The sequence below is a fragment of the Pristiophorus japonicus genome, chromosome 15 (genome assembly GCF_044704955.1).
Source record: "Pristiophorus japonicus isolate sPriJap1 chromosome 15, sPriJap1.hap1, whole genome shotgun sequence".
Lineage (NCBI taxonomy): Eukaryota > Metazoa > Chordata > Chondrichthyes > Pristiophoridae > Pristiophorus > Pristiophorus japonicus.
In genome coordinates this window covers 167,264,498-167,279,026 of record NC_091991.1, presented here as the reverse complement: position 1 = coordinate 167,279,026, position 14,529 = coordinate 167,264,498, and the positions used below count along the sequence as shown (strand labels likewise).

The 14,529-nt window shown below is 43.5% G+C and overlaps 1 protein-coding gene across 1 annotated transcript; it reads left to right on the top strand.

Moving 5' to 3' along the window:
- Positions 1 to 3,694: 3,694 nt before the first annotated feature.
- LOC139281225 (mesothelin-like protein) lies at positions 3,695 to 14,204 on the top strand. Its single transcript, XM_070901279.1, has 11 exons — positions 3,695 to 3,752; positions 5,040 to 5,155; positions 6,610 to 6,641; positions 7,030 to 7,099; positions 9,284 to 9,465; positions 10,742 to 10,888; positions 11,512 to 11,645; positions 11,801 to 11,934; positions 12,111 to 12,205; positions 12,472 to 12,658; positions 13,461 to 14,204. Exons 2-11 carry the CDS (start codon positions 5,092 to 5,094, stop codon positions 13,547 to 13,549), a joined length of 1,134 nt encoding a protein of 377 aa, XP_070757380.1. The 5' UTR covers positions 3,695 to 3,752; positions 5,040 to 5,091; the 3' UTR covers positions 13,550 to 14,204.
- The last annotated feature ends 325 nt before the right edge of the window (positions 14,205 to 14,529 follow it).

The window sequence follows — 14,529 nt, the reverse complement described above, 5'->3', positions numbered from 1 at the left end:
AGCTTGAATGACCACAAACCACTCAATTCGCTGTTCTCAGAAAGCAAAGGTATTAACACCAATGCTTCGTCCCGCATCCAAAGATGGGCACTAACATTATCTCTGTATGACTATGTAATCTGCCACAGACCAGGCACTGAGAACTGTGCTGATGCCCTCAGTCAGCTACCATTGCCCACCACCGGGGTGGAAATGGCACAACCCGCAGACTTGCTTCTTGTAATGGATGCTTTTGAGAGCGAGAGGTCACCCGTCACGGCTCACCAGATCAGTACCTGGACTAGCCAGGACCCTGTGCTATCACTAGGAAAAAGCTGCGTCCTTAATGTTAGCTGGTTGGCGGTTTCCGGGGAAGTACAAGACAAAATTAAGCTGTTTTACCGATGCAAGGATGAAATGTCCATCCATTCGGATTGTCTCCTATGGGGGAATCACGTAGGTTTGCCAAAAAAAGGCACGGAAACGTTTATACGCGTACACAGTACCTACCCAGGTATAGTCATGATGAAAGTTATCGCCAGGTCGCACGTTTGGTGGCCCGGCATCGACTCGGAATTGAAGTCATGCATACACCTATGTAGCACTTGCTCACAGTTGAGCAATGCATCAAGGGAGGCCCCACTGAGTCTGTGGTCATGGTGCTCCAAACCGTGTCCAGGGTCCACGTAGAATTCGTTGGCCCCTTTCTAGGAAAGATGTTCCTAGTAGCAGTGGACGCTTACTCTAAATGGATTGAATGTATAATAATATCATCATGTACGTCCACTGCCACCATTGAAAGCCTCCGGGCCATGTTCGCCACCCATCGTTTGCCTGACGTCCTTGTTAGTGACAATGGACCATGTTTCACCAGCTCGGAATTCAATGAGTTCATGACCCGCAATGGCATCAAGCATGTCAGGTCTGCCCCGTTTAAGCCCACATCCAATAGTCAAGCAGAATGGGCAGTCCAAACTATCAAGCAGGGCTTGAAACGCGTGACGGACAGTTCCCTGCAGATCCAGTTATCTCGGATTCTGCTCAGCTACTGAACGCGACCCCACTCACTAACTGGTGTTCTCCCTGCAGAATTGTTAATGAAGAGATCACTCAAAACCAGGCTCTCCTTAGTCCACCCGGATCTCAATGATCATGTAGGAACCCGGTGTCACCGGCATAACGATTGCGCGGCTGCATCGCGTGACATTGAGGTTAATAACCCTGTGTTTGTTCTTAATTATGGTCATGGTCCCAAATGGGTTGCTGTCACTGTGTTAGCCAAGGAGGGGAATATAATGTTTGTTGTCAAACTTTTAAATGGACAAACGTGCAGAAAGCACTTGGATCAGACCAAACTGTGATTCACTGACAACCAAGAACAGTTTGAAGAGGACATTACCATCATTGATCCACCTACACACACTCAAACCAGCAATCGACCTCGCGGTCAACCAAGAAAGACTGGATCAACTGGGCTTGTATTCACTGGAGTTCAGAAGAATGAGAGGGGACCTCATAGAAACGTTTAAAATTCTGACGGGGTTAGACAGGTTAGATGCAGGAAGAATGTTCCCAATGCTGGGGAAGTCCAGAACCAGGGGACACAGTCTAAGGATAAGGGGGAAGCCATTTAGGACCGAGATGAGGAGGAATTTCTTCACCCAGAGAGTGGTGAACCTGTGGAATTCTCTACCACAGAAAGTTGTTGAGGCCAATTCACTAAATATATTCAAAAAGGAGTTAGATGAAGTCCTTACTACTAGGGGAATCAAGGGGTATGGTGAGAAAGCAGGAATGGGGTACTGAAGTTGCATGTTCAGCCATGAACTAATTGAATGGCGGTGCAGGCTAGAAGGGCCGAATGGCCTACTCCTGCACATATTTTCTATGTTTCTATGTTTCTAAGAGGATGAACCCACCATGCCCGACAGTTCGATCAGACCAGCCACACTGCAGTGCAGCAATGATCCGACCAACTCACTCATGCCAGGACTTCAACTCAGGCGATCAACCCGGGAAGGTAGAGCCCCGGTCACCTCAACTTGTAAATAAGTTGTATCTAAGAATTTTGGGGGGGGGGGGGTTGTGGGGGGAGTGATATTATGTATGTAAACCTTACTAGTGTGTAAACTTGCCACCAGGGGGTGCACCTGTGGGAGACCCAAGAGTCACCTGCACACCTCGGGCAAGCAGGTATAAAAGGCAGTCTACCATGCTGCTTCCTCACTCTGGTGTTACATTAAAGAGACCAAGGTCACAACAGTTTGAGCTTACAGCATATAGTCTTGTGGAGTTATTCTGAACATAACAACCATAAACATCATTTTGCTTTTTTTTTTTAAAGAGTTTTCTCATTTTATTTTATAACTGCAATAATTGGGGCACAGTACGAGGACATTCCAATGTCCAAGATTCAAGCACAGGATCTGAAGGACCAAATGACCATGGCAAAATGGATCTCATCCTTATCATTCAAGATTACTGTGAGGGTATGTGATGTGGGGGAGTGTTAGTGGTTAATGAGCCAATGCACTGTTCCACAGAACGAGCAGTAGTGCGTTGATTCTGATGATCACTCTGGGAGTTAAAGCATTGTCATAACAAAAATAATCTCCAGTGTCAGAATTATAACATCAATGTCCCAACACAGTAATCCCCAATGTGGCAGTTGGTATATTCATGTCGCAACACAATGAACAACAGTGTTGTAGTTACTGAAATAAAGTTCAACACAATGATCCCCAGTGTGGGATTAAAACATGAATGTCTGTACACAACAATCCCAGGTATGGGAATGAATGCATTCGCAATCCAACACAATGATCACCAGTGCGGGACTTAATGCATTAATGTCCTAACACAACGATCCCCAGTGTTGGAGTTAATGAATTACTATTAGGAAACATGCACAGTCTGGGTGTCCTTTCTCTAGAAAAGACAAAGCTGAGGGAGGACCTGATAAAGGTCTTTAAGATACTGAAAGTGTTTGATAGGATAGAGGTGCAAAATGTTTCTATTTGAATACTAATTAATCCAAAAGGGATTTCAGGAGAAAGTTTGTTAGCCAAAGAGTGATAAAACTGTAGAATACCCTACCACAAGGAACAGTTGAGGAAAATAACCAGAGGCAACATGTAAGGTGAAGCTAGATAAGAAGATGTAGGGGATGGGGGGATGAGGGACGGAAGGAATAGAAAGCTATGCTGATAATGTTAGATGAAGAGGGGTGGGAGGAGGCTCGTGTGGAACATGAACGTCAGCATAGACCAGTTGGGCCGAATGGGCTGTTTCAGTGATGTAGACTCGTTGTAACTCTGTGTAATGGAAGCAAGGTCATTCACTGGAGGAACTGAAGCCAGTGTTTTCAGAAGTGTTCTTGCTCATCTGGTTGACGGTCGGCTGCCTGAACAGGACCCCTGGGCATGGTGCCCGTTAATTGTCATGGGGACTAAATAGGTAGAAAAATAATAATAAAGAGGCGTGACTACAGAGAATAGAACGCGAAGAATGTTTGTTTACGTTCGTTGGGTTTACATTATTAGCCCTGTTATGCTCAGGATTCTAAATATACCAATAGCCTCAACGTATGACCCATCCCTTTATATGTCATCATCATCGATGTGCCTGAGCACTTTACGTGAGTAATGATGTAGGAGCCACACCTGGATTTTAGTATAAAAGAGAAGCTGTAGGCGTGAAGCTGCTTACAAGTTTCAGTGTCCTGGTCACTCATTCGCTACACAGTACTCAGCAACTTTCACACAAGACAGGAGGTAAGTTTTCAAGGATTGATAGCCTTTATCTATTTAAGATCAACAATTTTTAAACTAAAATAATAGTTTACTTTGGGAAAAAGTTTTGAGATTGATAGGGCAGTTTTCAGGTCACATATTATTTCAGTTTCAGGCTGGCTTTAATAACACTTATGAAACTAAACTTTGAAATTTCAGGTGGTCCACATGTCTTCAGTGCGGCAGCAAATATCTCTGCCTTGTCTGACTGGAGTGTGGAGCAAATCTGCACTTGTCCGCTTGCACCTCTGCAGAAATAGTACTCGGAGCAAACTAATATTTGCAATATAACTGCAGAATGAATATTGTTTTTCATATACTGACTAAAACATGTTTAGCAGAACTAGTGGAACATATCAATGTATATTAGTTTGAGATGTTGCTGTGGGAGTTGAACAGTTGAGATGAGGGCTGCAATGGTCTTGTAGAGCTCTATACATGTGGGACAGGGCAGGTATTGATATGCATGATATAAGGGACATGTGCTCGTCTTTACAGCCCGAGCCTTAAGCCTCTCATTGGCGTAGCGCAGAGACGAAAATCTGGCGGCGAGGTTTGCATGCCTCTGACAGAACTCGTCAAAATTCACCTCCTTAAATTTCAATGGAAGGAACATCAGTCGGATTCTGGTAGCTGATTGCGTAACTCCAGCGCCAGATTTTGCTTCCTGCGCTGAGCGCAGGCGATGCTCAATGTGCGGGCGGTAAAGGCATGAATTTACCCCATGGAGCTTAAGCATGGCTCCAAGGAGTTTATCCGCCTTTCACTGTTCAGAGTTCGATCAGAAAGTTTATTTTAAGACCCTCTGCTCATAGATATTGACTGTCCTACTGTGCGTTTCCAGGCGTTGTTCTGTTTTGATCTCCGATTTAGAGGTTTCTCTGGAGTCGAACTGTAAGGGTTCTGGAATCCCTCCTGAGGAGAGGGCCCCTGGCATAGAGTGAAAGACAAATTGGTTCCGTCACATCAAATTAGCCTGACCCAGTGAGCGCTGAACCCTCGGGGGGGGGGGGGGGGAGTTAGAACCGATTAGTCGCATTGTGATTGTAGGCTTAGAAACGGATCTTTGTGTAAGAAGATTAGTCAGTCAAGGGAGCAGGGAATTCCTGGTGATTATTTTCCTGCTGGTTTTATAAAGTTAAACGAGAGGCTGGACCAACAGAGCTGGAGGTGGTGTGAGGGCTCAGGATTGTCATGTTCTGCTGTAGCCGAGGACATTGCATTTCACTCGTCCCTTTCACAATCATGACCCTTGTTTCCTCTTTACAGGAAAGACTAAGTTGTTTCTGGGTTTGGAAAGTGCCACATTTGACCAGCAACGATGCAGAAGACAGCGTTGCCCAATTGCACCTTTTCAATGCAGCTCCTCACATTTATCGCCACCGGTAAGTCAGCTCTCTCAGTGGCTGTTGTTCACCGCCAGAAACGATCAGTCGCCGAATGCAGGTCACAGCACTGAAGGGCCAGTTACATAAAATATAGAAAATAGAAAATAGGTGCAGGAGTAGGCCATTCAGCCCTTCGAGCCTGCACCGCCATTCAATAAGATCATGGCTGATCATCACCTCAGTACCCCTTTCCTGCTTTCTCTCCATACCCCTTGATCCCTTTAGCTGTAAGGGCCATATCTAGCTCCCTTTTGAATATATCCAATGAACTGGCATCAACAACTCTCTCGGTAGAAATTTCCGCAGGTTAACAACTCTCTGAGTGAAGAGGTTTCTCCTCATCTCAGTCCTAAATGGCTTACCCCTTATCTTTAGACTATGGTTCCGGACTACCCCAACATTGGGAACATTCTTCCTGCATCTAACTTGTCCAATCCCGTCAGAATTTTGTATGTTTCTGTGAGATCCCCTCTTATCCTTCTAAACTAAGCAACACCTTTTTAGATTGCGCTTGTATTTCCGGGCTCCCTGAGCAGAGATCCTTGTGCAGCCGGCTACAAGCCAAATATACACCTTCCTGACCACCCGATAGCCCGTTAAACACCTGGTAAACATGGGTCTTCTCACAAGCCGGGCTCAGTGATTCCCGGCAGTTTTTATATCTGGTTTTCAGCTGGCTGTGCAAATCCTGCACTCGGGAATCCACACCGCTTCACACGTGAAAGCTTCCAAACTATCATCAGAGCAAATGAATTTGTGCAGTTAGAGTCCCCCGAGATGTTGAATATATTAAAGAGTTCACTGGGCTAAGATCCAGTCATGTGTGTCTTTCACAAAAAATATCAGCTGAAAATTTCGGAGGAAGAATGTACTAAATATAAGGTGGTGTTATGTCTCCCAATTTCTTGCGCTAGAGGTTTCTGAAGCATTTACATGACTTTGTAGTGGCTTCGAGAGATTCACTGAGTATTGCAATAGTCCAACATCTGGTAAAGCCAGCTATTTATATCCCTAAGAAACTCTCCTTCAGTAGGGAGGATGGTTCAGGCAGTGACCTTCTCCCCCATCGGAACTGCTCAATGGTCAAGTGCCAATGTGCCGGGTTAGAGGATCGGAATCTGTCTCCTTTCCTCATCATTGAGTTGTTACACTCTGGTATCTGTAAGGTGTGTCACCTCAGGGTGGGAAACATAGAAACATAGAAAATAGGTGCCGGAGTAGGCCATTCAGCCCTTCGAGCCTGCACCACCATTCAATATGATCATGGCTGATCATGCAACTTCAGTACCCCATTCCTGCTTTCTCTCACAGTACTGCTTATAACTGTGACTTGATAAATTCTGAGCTGTTTGATGCATGCTCAAATACTGAGATACGAAGTGTGTCTGTTATGATTGACAAATGATCTGTGGGACTTGCCTTTAACTTATCATTCTGATATTTTCTCTTAGGTTTCTTTCTGACCATTTTGAATGCTCAGCCGGTAAGAGAAATTTTATATCTTCCCTTGCACATCTTGGTTCAATTATTGTAAATATAAATCATTGATAAAACTGAAAGTTCACAGTAATCCCCATATCAGACTGATTTAAAATGTACAATATCCAATGGAAAATATGATGAGTGCAAGGAGAGGAGGTGAGCCATTGCCCTCCGTGTCCTGACACATGAAGAATGATATAATAGTGTTTCTAAAAACAGCAGAGCCCATCTAATATCATCAAAGGTGTTTTCTGTCACATGGTCACTGGCGGCTGTGTACAACTTAATTCATCAATGTTAACGATTAGCGTCCTCTCTATTGCGTTAATTATTTGTTTCAAGTGTATCACATGAACACATTTAACCAATTATTATTTTCCCCTCGACAGGCTCTTGGTGAGAGAGGGTCAGAAAGACACAGCCAGGTGATGTTGAGAAGACGAGTTAAACGCGAAATTGGTAAGTAACCAGCAATGAGATAAAGTGTTTATTGGTGTAGACCTGACTGGACGTGCAAGTGAGGGCCCTCTACTGGACGACCATCATGAACATGTCTTGAGCGGTTGATGCGATTTTAACTCTTTGCTCCAAGGTCGCTGCTCCACATTGTCTGTCTCTCCCACAGATGTAGTGGAGCTAGGCAGCCCTGCCCATCGGGCCGTGTTACACTGTGCCCAGAGGCTGTGCTCATTCACTGATGTCAGAGAACAGCCTGCATCCCGCCGCCCCCGTGCTGTTTAGGACATCCAGTAACAGAGACCAGCAAAGTTAGAAGAGTTGTGTAGCCTTTGATGGTAGAAGAGTTACAATGATGTGAAACAATCCCATTGTGCCTATTTTTGTGATAGTCAATATCAATATAAAAATACAACAGCATTAAATGATGTGGGCAAATCCAGTTCCTTTTTGAGGTTTGGCAAATAACATTCATTCCCATTCTTCCTGTAAATAATCTCTGTCTGGGTTATCCTATCTATTCCGTGTTATTTATTTAAATCAAAGACAATTGCCCGATTATCATTTCCATTGATTTCACCTGAAAGAACTCCAATGGCAATTCCAGGCGAAGGCACCGGAGGGACTGGAGTGCATCATCACGCCCGGCAACCAAATTTTAATTTGATTTTACGTTTTAAAGTTTAATTTGTTTTAATTGCCGGTGCTTTTAGTGTCCCCCTCTCCTTTTATAGGGGGCACTGGAAAAAGGAAAAATTTGATTTTAGTGCCCCAAAAAAAAACCCACAAAAAAAATAAATAAAAAAGGGGCCTTGTAAATGTCTTGTGTGTGTCATCCAGGTCGGGTGGCACGGATACATGTTTTATGTTTTTGCAGTTTAACTCAAAAGAGTTTCCAGGCGAAGGCACCGGAGGGACTGGAGTGCATCATCACGCCCGGCAACCAAATTTTAATTTGATTTTACGTTTTAAAGTTTAATTTGTTTTAATTGCCGGTGCTTTTAGTGTCCCCCTCTCCTTTTATAGGGGGCACTGGAAAAAGGAAAAATTTGATTTTAGTGCCCCAAAAAAAAAACACAAAAAAAATAAATAAAAAAGGGGCCTTGTAAATGTCTTGTGTGTGTCATCCAGGTCGGGTGGCACGGATACATGTTTTATGTTTTTGCAGGTGAACTCCAAAAAGAGTTTCCAGGCGAAGGCACCGGAGGGACTGGAGTGCATCATCACGCCCGGCAACCAAATTTTAATTTGATTTTACGTTTTTTAAGTTTAATTTGTTTTAATTGCCGGTGCTTTTAGTGTCCCCCTCTCCTTTTATAGGGGGCACTGGAAAAAAGGAAAAATTTGATTTTAGTGCCAAAAAAAAAAAGGCCTTGTAAATGTCTTGTGTGTGTCATCCAGGTCGGGTGGCACGGATACATGTTTTATGTTTTCGCAGGTAAACTCAAAAGAGTTTCCAGGCGAATGTCCCGCAAACACGGTTTAGAGAGGGAGATATTGCTGTAGCATTGAGCATTTAATTTTCCTTCCTATCGGTGCCTTAAGGGAAGTTCATATTCCCTTGCTTCCATTCACGCCAAGTAAGTGAATGCTGATGCAATGAGTAAGAAATCACCGAGGCCTAAATTTAAAGACAAATTCTCATCTACAAAAAATCTCTGGTTCACTAAAGTCCATCAGGGAAGGAAATCTACCGCCCTTACCCGGTCTGGCCTATATGTGACTCCAGACCTACAGCAATGAGGTTTACTTTGAACTGCCCTCTGAAATGGCCGAGCAAGCCACTCCGTTGTATTCAAGCAGGTTGCTCACCACCACCTTCTGGAGGGCTATTAGGGATGGGCAATAAATGCTGGCTGTGCTGGGACACCCACATCTCATGAATGAAAAACTAAAAATAATCATACATGATTTCTGGATGGGGTGAGCATGGTGGGTCGACTGGCCTTTTCTGCTCTGAATTCTCCTATGCTCATTATGTTCTGAACAAAGTGCTGATGAGCAGGTGAACACTGCAGCATTGTTTTATTCCATGTAAAAATAACACAGGATCAGAGTGTTCCATTCCCTGCACTGCGCTCCAAGTACAGATGGGCTTTGTATGTGAAATCCGTTTCATTCTGCATTTTTTTTGAAAACTGAGCATCTGGGCGCTTCGTATACAATGAATGTGTTTTGTGTTCACAGCTTGTAGCACCACCTTCATAACAGGAGAAAGGACCAGCGAGTTATTGCTGCCTGCTCTTTATAACGCTCCACAGTTAGACGCCTGTTTGAACAATAGTGTGCTGCTGGCCAACCTCACTGAACTGGGACAAGTAGCTTTTAACAGAGATCAGCTTCTTGTACTAAAAAGGAAACTGGGCGAGGTAAGCCTGCATGATTTGAATATAAGCATTGCCCGTTGAATACTTCCAGTACCTTGAGCAACCCACCAAGCGGAGCCAGCCATGGATTACTAGCAGCTCACTTACTAAAGGCAAATGGTCAATGGGTTTTATCTAAAAGTCATCAGGGAAATTCCTGGAATAAAACCAGAAAATGCTGGAAATACTCAGCAGGTCAGGTAGCTCATGTGGGGAGAGAAACAGAGTTAACGTTTCAGGCCGGTGACCCTTCGTCAGAACTGGAAACAGGCAGAGATGTAATGGGCTTTTAAGCAAGTGCAGGGCAGGGAGAGGTGGGAGGGGAGGAAAGATCAAAAGGGAAGGTCTGTGATAGGGTGGAAGGTAGGAGAGATTAGAAGACAAAAGGAATGATGGTGCAAGGCAATAGGAGATGGTAATGGGACAAGTTAAGAAGCTGAAGATGAGTCTGGATAGGGTGTAAATGGGAATGGCAGAATCATCCACAGCTGTCACCTGATAAATTAGAGGCAGAGCTTACGGTCTGAAATTGTTGAACTCGATGTTGAGTCCAGAAGGCTGTAAAGTGCCTAACTGAAAGATGAGGTGGTGTTCCCCGAGCTTATGCTGAGCTTTGTGGAGTAGTGTAAGAGGCCGAGGACGGAGAGATCAGAGTGGGATTGGAGTGGAGAATTAAAGTGACAGGTGACCAGAAGCTCTGGATCACACTCACGGACTGAATGGAGGTATTCAGTAAAGTGTTCACCCAATCATGTGTTTGGTCTCCCCAATGTAGAGAACACCACATCATGGGCAGTGAATACAGTATATTATATTACAAGAAGTACAAGTAAATCGGTAAATCGCTGTTTCACCTGGAAGGAGTGTTTTGGGCCCTGGCCAGTAGGAAGGGAGGAGGTAACAGGACAGGACTTGCATCTCCTGCGCTTGCACGGGAAGGTGGGAATCAGTGGACTTATAGTGATTGTTTGTCAATATTCTTGGTGCAACTTAAATAAGGTGAGATTGCAGCTTTAATGCTGTGCTAATTGCTCCACTCTGTCACACACCTAAGATGCCATGTTTCCCCGTTCGGTGGTAAGATGAGCGGCTGGTTTCTGAGTGATTTTTAAATGTCAGATTCCACCATTATGTTCTCTGGCAGGTTTGGCAATAGAATGAGAATTCCCATCACACAGCCATATAAGAGAGCCAAGGGTGTTCAAGGAAATGTTGAAAAAGTATGTTTTGGGGTTTATGCACATTAATCTGACTGAATGAATTTAATTTTTTGGAACAGCTATACCCAAATGGACTCCCACAAGAACGCATACAACAGTTGGGATTCATTATAACCGTGTATGGCCCTGAGGAGATCCAAACATGGAACATCACAAATGCGGACACCCTTGCACTGGTGCTGCTGAATAGCCCCAATACTAACACGGTACGGATTAGCACAGGCTTTTGACTGGGTGACTCTTCTGAAGAGTATGCTCTCTTTAAATGTTGATTGTGCTGTAAAGGATGTCACGAGCTAGGAATAGAATCGAATATTTTTGTTTCCAATGACTTGGTAAAATATTTTACGTCCGATAATTTTAATAACTTCTTTGAGGGGAAAAGAACCTACTGTCTGCGATTGATACTTACCGATCATCATTGATGGGGCAGTCACAGCCAGATTGCTAAATAAGGTGCATTGGAGCTAAGCTCTGGGAAGATCTTTACTTCGAATCAAGTCCATTTAAAAACCTGATTCTGACAGAGCCTGTTTTGAAAGTATTGACAATAGAGAGTGCTGGAAATACATAGCATCTGAATCAATAGCCAAAGAAACTTATGTTCAGTTCTGACCCTTTTATTACTTTGTATTTTGATTCCAGATTTCCAGTAAGCACACTATGTCATATTACAATTCCTCCTATTTCAATTGTTAGTCCTTCACATAATTTACAAAGCAGGTGAAAGTGTGAATGGAGTGAATGAGTAAATGGAAACAGTTATGTTGATGCTGAGCATGGAGAAAAAGCTAATAAACTGATCTTTCACTGTTTTCTTTCATTTCAGACAAATGCAGTTATTGCAAATTACCTGCAGAGATCTGGGCCGCTAAATGCAGTTGCATTGGATGCGATTGGTGGTCCAACATTGTGTACTCTGAGTGAAGAGCATCTTCGAACCATCCTTCCCAGTGAGCTAAAGTAAGTGTCAAATTCTCTGCAGCTATTCTGCCAATCTATTCTCTCTGTTAAATGTCTATAAAAATCATGTTAGCTCATGGAACAGAGTGAAACCCAAATGTAGGCACTTGACGAACCTGAGGCCTAAATATAACACCACAACCATTCTGTTGCAGGAAAGCCAAGCCACTTGATATTTCCACATGTACTCAGGCAAAGAAAGACATCATTTTTGGGATCGCAAAAGTTGCATTCCAGGATCAAGCTGGTGATCCCAAAGCCTATTATAACCTCATCAAGCCATATGTTAGTAAGTAAAATGACAATCTGGTTTGACGTCTATTCGAAGAATTATTTTTTAAAACTCTTAATTTTTAAAGCATTGCAATCTTTACCTATAGAAGTTAGCTATTAATACCAAGGAAATTAATCTACATTTATATGGGGTTATGTATGTAAATAACTGTTCTTTCTCTTCTCCAAAAGGTGGTGCACCAGTTCTTGATCTTCAGAGTTTAGCTGCAGGGAACATTACCATGGACTTCCAGACATTCAGCGGACTCAATCCAGTGGAAGTAGAAGTAAGTATCAGTGGAGGATCGCAGTAGGATTCAGTGTTTTGTCACATTGTGCATGAACCAGGTTTTAGAAGCAATGCTTGCGAACAATAATTATTTCAGTCCCGCCTGCAATTATCACCACAGACCACTTCATGCTCCGCAACTGCAGTATGTATATTACTGGTCTATTGGTGCCTTCAGCTTCATGACATCAGATTAAAGAACATCATGGAACCAAGAATGAGAAACATGCTTTTGTTACATCACTGCCATTTTATCTCTTTCAGAAACTCACTCCTCAGAACTTGCGTGATCTACTTGGAACAAACCTTAATTCCCTTAAAGAAAATGAAAATCATCCAATAGTGCAGCGTTGGGTTAACTCGCACACAGTAGCCGAGGTGAGCAGTCTGGGAATTGGGCTACAAGGAGGAATATCAGCAGCTGGACTTGGGAACATTGCTATTCAGGAGCGTAAGTGTCATTTTACATCAGTTTTCTGCACTCTGATAAGCACATTGGGTAGTGTCTAGGATTGATTGATACCATCATGGGCACATAGTGGACTGTATTTTATTTCAAAGCAGTGCCATCCTTGTGGTTTACATGTACATGTGCACTCAGAACTCCTTCATGGCAACTGAGCCAAAGGTGGGCAGAGGAAATGCTACAAGGACACCCTCAAAGCCTCCCTGATAAAGTGCAACATCCCCACTGACACCTGGGAGTCCCTGGCCAAAAACCGCCCTCAGTGGAGGAAGTGCATCTGGGAGGGCACTGAGCGCCTCGAGTCTCGTCGCCAAGAGCATGCAGAAATCAAACGCAGGCAGTGGAAAGAGCGTGCGGCAAACCAGTCCCACCCACCCCTTCCCTTAACGACTATCTGTCCCACCTGTGACATGGACTGTGGTTCTCGTATTGGACTGTTCAGCCACCTGAAGAACTCATTTTTAGAGTGGAAGCAATTCTTCCTCGATTCCGAGGGACTGCCTTTGGCGATGCACATGCAGAATGAAAACTCAGGTAATCTCCGCAGATTCACACTCCCTTCCATTCACACAATTTTGTACAGAACCAGCTAATATAATATGCTCTGATACACGACTAGAAGAATTTCATAAAATAAAGTGTAAAAAAATGACCGCTTGAAAAGCAAATGTTCTGCTCTTCAATGTGAAGTGAATTTTGTGAAAGGTGCTGTTTTACATAAGTTCTGCTCAAATAAGTTTAAAGGATAATTGTTAACACTTTTTTTTAATTTCCTGTTATTTTCCAGTGCCTGGTTCTGCTTCAGTCAACAGCTACAGTCTCCTGCTTTCCATCTGCATCGCTGTGGGGAGCGTCTCATTGCAATGGCTTTTATAAGCTGGGATTCAGCCCGTCTGTGCTTTCTGTCTTGTTAAATAGAAATAATCCGTACTCCCGGCATCAAGGATCAAGTGATGGATATTAATGAAGGTTTAACAAGCTCAGCACATAAACTGAAATCTGCTTAAAACAATGCACTATGGGCTGACTTTAAGGCAACTTTCTAGACATAGTTCTGATCAAGTGCAAATATTGTCATTCGAATGAGAAGCTAATAGCAGTTATTAAAGTATTTTGCTTTTATTGTTTAAGTTTCATTTCACTGACTCCTTCTGGAATGAAGATGTGAATAAGACTTGCCTTTATAGACAGTTAGTAACTTGAGCTATTTTTATAATATGGGCTGGGTATCAGGAGAGCAAGCGATCTGCCAGATTTATCTTTGTAATGCACAGTTGTCATGTAAGCTGGTTGTGTTGTGAGGTTCCATTAGGGCAGATGTGCAGACTAGTGTCACTGTGATGTCATGGCATCACCACCAACACCGGCATCTACTGCTTGACCAGCAGGCTTAGAGTCCCAAGGAAGGCTGTTGGTCATTAAACAATCCAGTAGGTTGATTTTAATGCAGCCACTGGCTGAGCAACATCAATGTGAGCTAAAAGCCAAAGAGAGGTTGGGAGCAGAGAAATGAAGAGGGGGGGCGGGGGGGGCGGGGCGCGATTTCTTTCCACGTTTTTGGGCACGAATGTGACAGTAGTGTTCCAATATCATGGAGGTGAACTTGCCATACACATCGGGATCATTCTCCAGTTATAGGTCCCCAATCCAATCATAAGGTATCTATGGGTGGAGGTGGAGTGTGCAGTGTCCGCCCAATGTCTGGTCAGGTGAAAATTGGCTCAATACAATTTTGTGCAATTATGAATGAAACTTGCATCATTTTGCACCATGTAAATAGAAGAGTTAAATGTTTGTATAAAGTTGGACCTTAGTCAGTGAGTTGCAAAGTTATGATTTAAGAACAAGTATTTACA

What these genes read in the sequence shown, in the direction of transcription:
- LOC139281225 (XM_070901279.1), top strand. Translation starts at nt 5,092, where the DNA reads ATGCAGAAGACAGCGTTGCCCAATTGCACCTTTTCAATGCAGCTCCTC. An exon ending in CCATTTTGAATGCTCAGCCG is followed by an intron (nt 6,642 to 7,029) that starts GTAAGAGAAATT and finishes TCCCCTCGACAG; the next exon opens with GCTCTTGGTGAGAGAGGGTC. An exon ending in ATAGCCCCAATACTAACACG is followed by an intron (nt 10,889 to 11,511) that starts GTACGGATTAGC and finishes CTTTCATTTCAG; the next exon opens with ACAAATGCAGTTATTGCAAA.